The sequence below is a fragment of the Populus alba genome, chromosome 10, assembly GCF_005239225.2.
Source record: "Populus alba chromosome 10, ASM523922v2, whole genome shotgun sequence".
Taxonomy (NCBI): Eukaryota; Viridiplantae; Streptophyta; class Magnoliopsida; order Malpighiales; family Salicaceae; genus Populus; species Populus alba.
Window position 1 is genome coordinate 19612894 of NC_133293.1, and position 11206 is coordinate 19624099.

General features: G+C 33.5%; 1 protein-coding gene across 2 annotated transcripts; it reads right to left on the reverse strand.

Annotated features, from left to right (window-relative positions):
* Positions 1-495: 495 nt before the first annotated feature.
* Positions 496-5352, reverse strand: LOC118059916 (probable serine/threonine-protein kinase PBL7). Of its 2 annotated transcripts, XM_073411569.1 has the most exons (6): positions 5147-5291; positions 4705-5009; positions 3906-4096; positions 2654-2843; positions 2015-2406; positions 496-1197 (listed from the first exon to the last, which is right to left on the reverse strand). In XM_073411569.1, exons 3-6 carry the CDS (start codon positions 4077-4079, stop codon positions 934-936), a joined length of 1020 nt encoding a protein of 339 aa, XP_073267670.1. In that variant the 5' UTR covers positions 4080-4096; positions 4705-5009; positions 5147-5291; the 3' UTR covers positions 496-933. The 2 variants fall into 2 exon arrangements, with proteins under 2 accessions (XP_073267670.1, XP_034928819.1); XM_035072928.2 differs by lacking the exon at positions 4705-5009 and having other exon boundaries at positions 5147-5352.
* Between the last annotated feature and the right edge of the window lie 5854 nt (positions 5353-11206).

Sequence of the window (11206 nt, forward strand, 5' to 3'; positions counted from 1 at the left end):
TCCAAGCCCATGGCTATTGACAGAAAATGAATGAAGGCTGGGTAAGGGTTCAACTTCCGTCTTAGGACAATTTCACGACTGAGGTGTTCTGACATCTGGAGGAAAGGTTAGGAGTTGGGATTCGGTTTTGTTATAGAGAAGGAACATAGATGAAAGTAAATGATTTGCTTTAAACACTGGAGTTGATGAGAGCAAGAAGTTCAGGAAAAAAGAGCCGAATTGCATGGGGGGTTGCTTGTGTTCAAAAGAAGAGCGGGGAAACTCGAGTTATGGCTGGCGGGAGAGGCGATTCCTCCAAAAAAATAGGATCAGAACCTTGCTAAGTTGGATTTTACATATTTTACTTCCCTGTTAGTCCGTCACGCCCATATTCCAAAACCACATGTTCAAAGTGCCAGATCCAAAAGAAGTCACCCCTGAGAGATAGATCAATTCCAAAGATTTTGGGCAAATCAGGAGGATGTATGCATAAAAAAAAACATAGGCAAGGAGCAATTCCAAGCAACTAGAGCAGACTTTTATCAAGGCTGCACAAGTTTCTATGAAGAATGAGAATTAGATACAAGGCCCAAAGCTCAATTGGACATGAAAAATTTTTGTAAAGGAAGGGGTAGAAGACTGGGAAAAAATAATGATAATCGTAAGGCCGAAACGAACTTACAAAAAGGAGGAAGACGAATTTTCTATTGCAGCATTTGTGTCTGACACCGCTACACCTGGACTGGTGCAGAATTTGATCGACAAGAACCATAGCAAACGCAGCCAACAACTGCATATCTAATCCTCTGATCTCTGAATCATGGATAGAAATTTGTTCGGGTGAATCATCCTGTGTTCCCGCGGTTTGCAGGGAGATAGCAGTCTAAAATTGGTTTCCCGAGGTTTGAACCATCCTTAGACAACTGTTCCTGCTAAATCTCTACCCTACCACCTTCATTGTTCCCTTCTAGTTCCAGGAGTAGAAGGGCCTGTGCGAGAGCCCTGGACTGGCTGGGTCTCTGGATCATACTTTTGGGAAGCAAGATAAGAAAGTGCTGTGACTACATCAGCTATAAGGGGTCGCATATTAGGCTGTTCTTGAACACACATTGCAGCAACAGCAAGAGCTTGATACAAGCCCCTCATTGGATAGTGGCCTTGGAGTAATGGGTCAGCCATCTGCGCAAATTTTCTCCGATCTTTAAATAACGGTCGTGCCTGCAACACGGGACGAATTAGATAGGATACACTTAAGTAGCTTCATGACAAGAACTTGTATTCTTGGTGATCAGCTCCTAACTAGCTGATGTGACAGCAACAGCATAGCAAATCTGAAATGCAGAAATAATACTGACTAGCTAAATATGAAACACTGACTAAGTTTATTGTGTGAAGCGGATGGATCCTAGGGATAACACTTTGATCCAAATTCGATGGATATCCACCCATCTAAATGGGTAGAATTTTTATGGATAGTTGCTATTTTGAATCAGACATGGATATCTAAAATTCTTTCCAAATGGATAAAGGATAGGTTATAGATATTATCAAACCCAGCCCAATATATATATAGTTTTTCAATTCAGTATAATATACACTTACCCCAACATTAACATTATACACATGTATAATATTTATTAGATCCCCATTACTATAAGTATATATTATTTTTTATTTTATGTTGAGTTATACATAGTATTTGGGTAAGGAATATTGGAATGGATATCATAGAGTATAGATATTCAAATTTCTTACTTATGGATAAGGGATAAAAATATGGGTATAAGTATTGGTTTTGGGTATAGGTATGGTTTAGGCCCTAAGCCTAAGGATTGGCATTCGGCAGCAGTTCTCGTCATATAATCCTGGACTCAAAAAACCAAAAAAAAAAAAATAAGAAGAAGAAGAAGGAGAAGAAGGAGACCAAAGGTACATGGATTCATGGTTGCTGCACTACGTATTTATTTAAGTGAGGCATGTATACAGGAAGGATGAGAATATCAGAGCAGGAGGAAGACATGGATAGCTTTCTTACCCATGCAACCAAGTTATGCTCCCCAGCGGTTCTTGAATTATCAATAGCTTTCCTCCCAGTAATAATCTCAAGGAGAACAACACCAAAGCTATAAACATCTGATTTCAGAGTAAGCTGACCTGTCATTGCATATTCAGGTGCACAATATCCATAGGTTCCCATCACTCTTGTGGATACATGAGTCTCGTCACCAACAGGACCCAATTTCGCCAAGCCAAAATCAGATAGTTTGGGATGATAACCTTCACCAAGTAAAATGTTTGAGCATTTCAAATCACGGTATATAACAGGGGGGTTAGCACTGTCATGCAAATACTCCAAGCCTTTCGCAGCACCGGCAGCTACTTTCATTCTTGTATTCCAGTCAAGTCGTTTTTTATCAGGTGGCAGGTCTGAAATATAAGCATATAAGAAGGAAAATTGCTGAAGATTTGCTACATGAAATCTATATCAAGCCACTGCAGTTATTAAACAAGAAATGTGAATCTAGAACAGAAATCTTCGCCGCAACCATGTAGTTTCTGCACCTCACCTGCCATCGATCTCATTCGACTGTTTAACAGGATATGTAATGGACAAAAAAACACCCTAAACTTTTTTGCAGCCTAATTATCTAGAAATCAAGATTTGGTACCATACCATGTAGATGGTCTTCCAGGGATCCTAATGGCATGTATTCATAAACCAGAAGTCTCTGATCTCCATCAGCACAATAGCCAATCAAGTTAACGAGATTCGGATGGTGGAGTAGGCTCAACATCAATACTTCAACAAGGAACTCTCTATTCCCTTGCAGCCCATTACGATCAAGTTGCTTGATAGCTACAACCTACACAATCCAAAGGACATGGTTAAGGTCTTACCACAACCCTGTTGCAAACGGTCAAAACTAAATGCATTAAAAAGAGATTAAATGCTAACAGTTAAGAGATTATTTTGAAAAAAAAAGAAAGAACAAACACAGCAGAAAAGAAGTATATTTTAACTTTTGCTCCAGTTAAAAGCACACTGCTTTTGCAGGGAGTTCTTCACAAACTTTCCCTTTTGGTGAAACACGCACCTTATAATTCCCATATTTCTTTGGGCACTTTTATGCCTTCCAAAATAATGAAGACTACAAAGAAAAACTTGTCTGTCGATGTTGCTTTTATTTCCAGTTACCTTCCTGTTTGCTTTACATTATAGATAAATGTTTTGGATAAAAAAGCAACCAACAGTAGAGATCAAGTATACATTAAGAAGCAACGCATGCTACCTAGAATGCCTTTAATAAGCATGCAACCATGATCTCCTAGATTAGTGGAAGGGGCAGCAGAGATTCTGCTGTAGGTTTTGACTTTCAAGATCCAGTGGCTGAGGTGGAAGCAGCCATAGATGAACATGTGGGGATTTGCTGGGTGATTGAGGGCCCTGTGCAATGGTTGTAATGTGAGGTTCTGGTACTTGAGTTCTGATGGTGGTGACAACAGTGGCTGGAGATTGATCACAATACAGGCAAAGTGACAGTGGGGCAGGACACTGGTGGGGCAAGGTGACCATCATGGCATGAACAAAGTAGTGACAAGGCAGAACTGTTATTCATTCCAGGCAACAATGATCATGGCATGAGATGCAAGGCAGTTCAAAATAACATGTGAAGCTGCAACTTCAGTCTTGGCCAGGTATGGTTTGCTTTCTCTTCTAAGCAGTATCAGTGCTTGTTTCTCCTTTTTTGTTCTTTGCCCTTAGTATATTTTTTTCCATTGCTTAAAATGCACACTCTCAATGCCTTTTGTCTACTACTACTATTGTTTTTAAAACATGTTCTGAGGAACTTTCTATAAAATAACACTGGTTTTGGCAGAACTTGAAAATTTTTCATGACTGCTAGAATCCAAAAAGTTCAACCAACCTGATTGGTACTCTCCAATCTCCCTTTATATACTCTGCCAAAACCTCCTTCACCCAAAAGACAATCTGCCCTGAAGTTCTTTGTTGCATTTGCCAGCTCGCGAAATGTGAATGTATGTGCTGCTATGTATTCAGAGCCTCCATCCTTAGAAGCCTCCTTCACATCCAGTGCCATATTTGACTTTGTTTTATCTGGAATGCAATCAATACGAATTTTTTTTTTTTTATTGAATGTAGAAGAGCAAGATATGGTACATACTATTACATCAGCAAACATAAAGGATTCTTGGCAATTGATAACATTTCATCGTGTCAATAAGAGTTTGGAAAGAAAATGAAGAATCGCAAAAGACAAAACAGGCATTCAAGAAGGATCTGAGCTTGGATTTTCCCAGTCATACAAGACAAGAAAACGATTGAGCTCCATTACAAGTATCGCACATTGCTTCCGTATGCAACACCAGCTATCCAACTATAACGGAACTGTAAACAGTTTCTGAACTAAGTGGATGCTGAAAAATTCTTTTAAGGAAATTTGACCTCGACATTAAGATAACTTGCCTTTTATTCAAGCATGCAGGAATAAAAAAAAGAAAAGAAGTATACACCTGTACAACTACTGTAATGTTAATTAACCTACCTTTTACAATTAGCATGAAACAAAAGTGTGATTAACTTCTTAAAAAGTGATTGAACCAACTCGGAAAATTACAAATCCAACAAAACTTTAATTAATAAATAATTTACAATCAAGGTGGCAAGGGCAAGAGGTATTAATAAAATTCAGCTTCATTAATTACCTGATTTCTTGAATTTGACGCTACGAGCAACTGTTTAAGGTAAATCGTTGCTGAATCGATCCCGGTAGTACTAACAATCATTTTAAGCTGGTTTACACTACTTGTAATTATGGAAACTCGTCATGCCCACAAAGTCATTATCATTCGATTAGGCTTCGAAATAAACCACATTAGTCTAAACAAGAGCTAAACATGTGCCACAGAGAAACATCAATCTCAAATCTTATCCTCCGTGACCAATCCAGATCAATACATTATTCCAAACCCGTAAAAGATTGCCTCACACAATTATGCAAACGGCGTACCTAATCAATTCAAATCATTTTTCATGGCAACAAAAAATGCATGAAAATCAGTCCAAGAAATATTAACTTGATACTGGGCATATGACAAAAAAAAAAATCTAAACTTTCAAGCTTTATGGTGTCTTTCATTGAAATACCTGAAGATGACGGGATCTGATCATCAGGCTTCTTGTTACTGGCATTTTTTCTGGACTTTCCAGCACAAGAAAAGCAACCCATTTTAGTCCCTCTTTCTCTCTCACTGCAACGAGTATTACCTCGCAGAGAGAGAGGGGGGGCGGAAGCAGACCAAACACCGCTTGGGATAGAGAGAGAGTGTGCTTATGTCTTTAGTTCAGAGAGAGGGTTATTCTGGTATATATCATTTCATTCCTGTGTCTTTTTGCAGCTGCGTCCTTCTGTCTTGCCAATTTATGAATGGCAACTCAGACTTTCTATATTCCCATAAATTCCTCATTTTATTTTTATATTTCAAAAATATTTTTTAAAAAAAAATTAAAATGTTTTTATTTAAAATTAATTTTTTTTTAATATTTTTAGATCATTTTATTACACTAATATAAAAAATAATTTTTAAAAAATAAAAATATTATTATTTTAATATATTTCTAAATAAACAATACTTTTAAAAATAACCATAATCATTCCTCCAAAAATAATATTCTCTCCGTTCATTCCCATGCTTCTCAAGGGTCTTATTTTCAGATCACAGAGATTTTACTGGGTTTCAATTTTAGATTTTAATTGGTACAGGTGCTTTAGATATATTGTATAATACTTTGTATGAAATATGTTTATATATATATATATATATATATATATATTCACCACAGCATGAAATCTTAATTACTGTATTGGTTAAAATGTATAATTTTTTTCTGAAAAACTAAATAAAATAATTTTAAATTTTAATAAAATATATATAAAAAAATCATGTGTCTTTTTTATCCTTCACGTAGACTGATTTATCAAATGATTACTCATTTTACATTATTTTTTTTTAATTGAGGAAATTGACTATCATGTGTGCTATAGGGATGTGTAGTATTGTTGGCTAGATGTGATCACTGTATCATAAATACATGATATTTTAAAACTAGACATCGAAAATCATTCATATACAATAAAGTTATATTAAAGATTCGTATAAACCGATATGTTAATGATAGGTGATAAGTGGTTACGTGTAGGTTTCAAGAATATTAGATGTTTAATAAATTATAAAATAATAGTTGCCACGTCGGTTTGTATGATTTGTTTCCATGACAGCTTTTCAGGATTTTGAATTTCCATGTTTTTATTGGACAAACCTAAATTACTACTGGCTTGTAAATGTACTGTCCATAGTATTTACTATTTAGATCTGTTTCAATAACTAGCCCGGTGGACTTAAGTTTCTGGTTTTAACAGATCATTAGATAATTCGAGTCAATTTTTTTAAAAGAAATTGAAATAACATTATTTTAGTTTTTTTTTAAAAGATTAACGGGTTGCAATCAGATTTTTGATCAAGTTATATCAGATTTTTTTCTTTTGTTTTTTCTTCAACCCGATCAAGTTCTAGTTTTAGATCAACTGGATTTCAGATCAACCCGTAAGACCAGATCAAATTTTAAAACTATGGTACTGTTAAATACTTGGGCATGGATATAATTTTACTCTTGCTAATACCAAGCTGCCCGGTGGAATGCTCATCCTTTTTTCTTTCTTTTTCAATTCTCACCCCCTGTGAGAAAAAAGATTGGATTTATACCAATGGAATACATCATTAAATAAATTGTGCTGCTAGTTAATTTTATTTAGAAAGTAGAACGAGGTTTGTGTTGTATAAAAAACCAAATCAATTTTAAAGATTAAATTATTAATTGAATTTTAATATATAATTTATATTTTTTTTCAAGTGAAAATTTTAGATGATTTTTTAATATGATATTGAAATTTTAATAATTAAATAATCATAAGTTTATTCTAATTAATAAAATTAAACATTTAATAATATAAATTTATGGAAGTTTAAAGCTAAAACAATTTCGTTCTAATCAACAAAATTACTTTTGACATGCATGCATCTTGCATGAAAAGCTTAGCAAGTGAAGGTCGATAATTTCACTAATATGCAAACGACAGTTTGTGCGTTTACAAACCGTTCATTACTAAACCCTGGATCAAATTAATAAAAGATTTACACGTCATTGAATTTATCCATATTATTTCACAGTGAGTGCATTGTTGTTTTTATTACTTGAAAATATTTATATTTTAGACATGATCTATTAGATAAATAAATTTAATTACTCGCGGTGGATGGTTTTGATTGTAATTTTAAAACCACACGACCGGGTAACATGTCGTTGGTGTCCGAAACAAGACTCAAGTTTCCAGAACTGCGAGTTGTTAGCAATAATGCCAACCTAACCCAATGATTTCAGCGCGTTGTCGCCATGTGATTGATAAATGGTATTGTGAGCACCAGCTCGAGCGAGGAATGCTTTCCATATAAACGGTGTTGTGCGGATGGTGTCCGATAGGAGTGATGATTTTTGGTTTGATTTTTATATAAAAAATAGTAATTAAATTAAAAAAAAAATTAAAAATCAACATCAGTTCAAACGGCCGGTTTTGGTTTGGTTTTTTAGAATAAAAATTTATTCAAACCGGTTTGGATCGGTTTTTTTGGTTTGGCTTGGTTTTAACTCGTTTTTTTGGTTTGGCTCGGTGTTTTCGGTTTGGGTCGGTTTTTTTGGTTTGGCATGGTTCTAGCTCATTTTTTCAGTTTGGCTCGGTTTTTTCGTTTTGGCTTGGTTTTTTCAATTTGACCTGGTTTTTTCGGTCTAGGTTTGATTCGATTCAGGTTTTTTTTGTTTCAAGCTTATAAAACTGAACCGGTCAGTTTTTTTAAAATTTTAATCGGTTTAATCAGTTTTTTTACGGATTAGTTTTTTTAATTTTTTCAATTTAATCAATTTTTTAATATTTTTTTGTTCACCCTAGTGTCCAATACCCAACTCTTCATATGGAATTAATTCCAAGGGCAAGCAACATAGCAAGACAACTACTATGTACTGACATGACAAATTGACAACTGCTATTTTGAATCATGCTAGGATCCGAGAGAAACTTACCGTATTTTAAAGGGATTCACTGGAATGTTTGTTTCCTTTTCTTTCTTTCTTTTCCCACCTTTGAATTCAAATTTCAAGAGTCAATAATTATTACTTTTTTTGAAATGTATTAAACAGGTATAGAAAGTTGAAAATTTGTATGGTCATCAAGGGAGTAATTAATGATTTACTGTTAGTTACTTCTAGGTTTGTTTTTAAATAATAAAATATACGATCCACTGGAAGTAACTTATAATTTTTTTTTTTTCTGTAATTTTTTTTTCTACTTGTAATTACTTTTTTTTAAAAAAAAAAAAAACAGGTTCAGAGAATAACCTATTTCAAGTTGACACACAAGCTAGCTTGAAAAAAACATCTCTTAAATATTTTTATCATCAAGTAATTTTAAAATCAAAAGGAGACTTGTCATAAAAAAACAATTTTACCCCTCAGTATAATTTTTCAAGTAAATTATGTCACTAGCTGTTAAGAGTAAGGTTAAATTAAATTTTCCTCTAATTTTAAGTTTGGACCATGTGGTTGCTAATATGATAACTATTAAAGGTTTATATGGGCGTTAACTTCAGGGTTCGTGAGATTAGTCGAGGTGCACGAAAACTGACCCGAACACCAACACTAACAAAAAAAAAAAAAAAAAGTGAAATTAAATTTCATGAGTGATTAAAAAAAAATCTACCGAGCATAATCAAGAAAAAAGAATGGTGTTTTTTAATTCATCCTTCGCACATTGATGTCAATTTCATTCCACTAAGATTCTAGATAACTTATAGGATTGTAGTTGCATTGATCCACTGAATTCAATTGTGAAATGAAAAAATGATGATGCAAGAGGCAAAAATAGTCATGATACGAGCAAACACCTCAAGGATTCAACATTATCATTTGCCTTCTTGATGCTCATAGCACTAGAAGATCATCCTTTGACTTGTCTGGATCAAATTATAAATATCCAGAGCACACTTCTCCCAGCTCAGATCCCGTTCTTTGCCCCTTTTTAGTTTTTTTTACATCGCGGTGAGCTAAATTACTCGTTTTTTTGTTTTTGGGGCATATCTAATCCTTGCCAAAAGGAAACCAGTCCCTACCGAAAGACAAGGATGCCCCTGTCAATCGGGGCATGGATTCACAAAACTCTTGACCAAACTTGCCTTTTCAACCAAGTGAAGCTGGTAGTCTCTACAAAAAAACAGCAACCAAAATCAACTACTTTTGGATACACTGGTGACTTGTGTGGAAGTGAAGTAATTTTTATTTTTTTTATGTTTTTAAAAATATATTAATATTTTTTCATATTTTTTATAATCTTGATGTTCTGATATCAGAATTAAAAAAATTAATTTTAATATATTTCAAAATAAAAAAAATACTTTTAAAAATCAACATATAAATAATAAAACTATGACCTTTCTATATTCATCTCCTCTCTTGTTTTTTCTTCTTGGATTCAGGGCTCTCCTTTGACAAAAAAACAGAAAACAAGAAAACTCCACTTCACCTGCTCTACTACACCCGGTAAGTTTCCAGGTGGAAAATAATAGCGTGGTTTTTGAAACACCCTTTGCCAGTGGCATTCTGGCGGTGGAATCGAGGGTTTGAAAACGCTACTTTTGCAAACCGTGTTTTAGGGAAGGATTTTTCATTAAATTAATGAACTTGCCCGGCCGGAAAAAAAAAAACAGATATTTGATAAATAATTAGTTTGCTTAACTATTTACATTATTTTTCCACACTAGGATCCCGTTTGTTTCCGCAGCTGAGCATGTTTTTAAAAAGTTTTTTTTTTTAATTATTTTTTCTGTATTTTTTTATTGGTTTAATAAAAAAAAATATTAGTTTAATCTATTTTAAATAAAAAAATACTTTTAAAAATAATTAATACCACAATATTAAGAGTGTGTTTGACAGTGTGGTAGCAGTTGCTTTTCAAATAGCTTTTCGTGCAGAAATACATGTCAATGATGTTTTTTTATTTTTTTAAAATTATTTTTAACATCAGCACATCAAAACGATCTAAAAAATACAAACCACACTCAATTTTAACAACAACAAAAAAATTCAAAATTTAGCAAAACACAGGTTGAAACACACAGCCAAACACTCTCTAAACAGCATCAAAACATAAACAGTAAAAGCTGACCTTCATCGTATTATACAACATCAAAAGTGAGCTTTTGTTTTAGACATAATCTTTGACTGATTTATCAAATCAATAACTGTCTTAAAATTGATTTTCTTGTTAACTTTAATGGACGTGTATTCCCATGAATTTTACCGTGAATGTTGTAATTATTGAATATTTATAATACTTTTTAATAAAATAAAGAGAATAATAAAAAATAATTTTTTATACGAGATTGAATATGATTTTTTCTCCTCTCTTTGTATTAATAAATATTTAGTGATTATAGCTTAAATACCATGAGACTTTCCATGTATTTCAAGTTACAATTTTTGAGTAGAAACTTAAGAAGAAATCACTTTTTTTTTTTTAATTAGGGATACAATGCAAGTAATTTTAGCCTGTTTGGCTCTGAGGTTCAACCTGTGTTTTGCCAAATTTTAATTATTTTTTTTTTGCTAAAATTGAGAATGGTTTGTATTTTTTGGATCGTTTTGATATGCTGATGTCAAAAATGATTTTTAAAAAATAAAAAAAATCATTGGCATGCATTTTGATATAAAAAGTTATTTGAAAAATAACCGCTATCACACTGCCAAACAACAATCAACGAGAAGTTGAATTTTAATACCTGGTGGTTAAGAAAATTGATATTTGTTTTTGTAAAACTGATTGTTTTGAGATGATGGCATGATCATTGATCAAACGGCAGAAAAGAAAGTGTCGTTTATTTAAATTGGGAGGGAGCATGGGGATTTTGTCGTTTTTAAAGTTTTGACTTTCTTTTAAAATAACGGACCCAGAGTGATAATGAGAGTGCCAGCTGGTGCCAAATGGCTCATGGCTCTAATTTGGGCACATAAAAAAAATAAAAAATAAAATAGCTGCAACACAGAAAAGAAGGGCTTGTTAGTTCCACCAATAAAATTGCAAAGAGCTCCTCTTTTTTTTCTTTT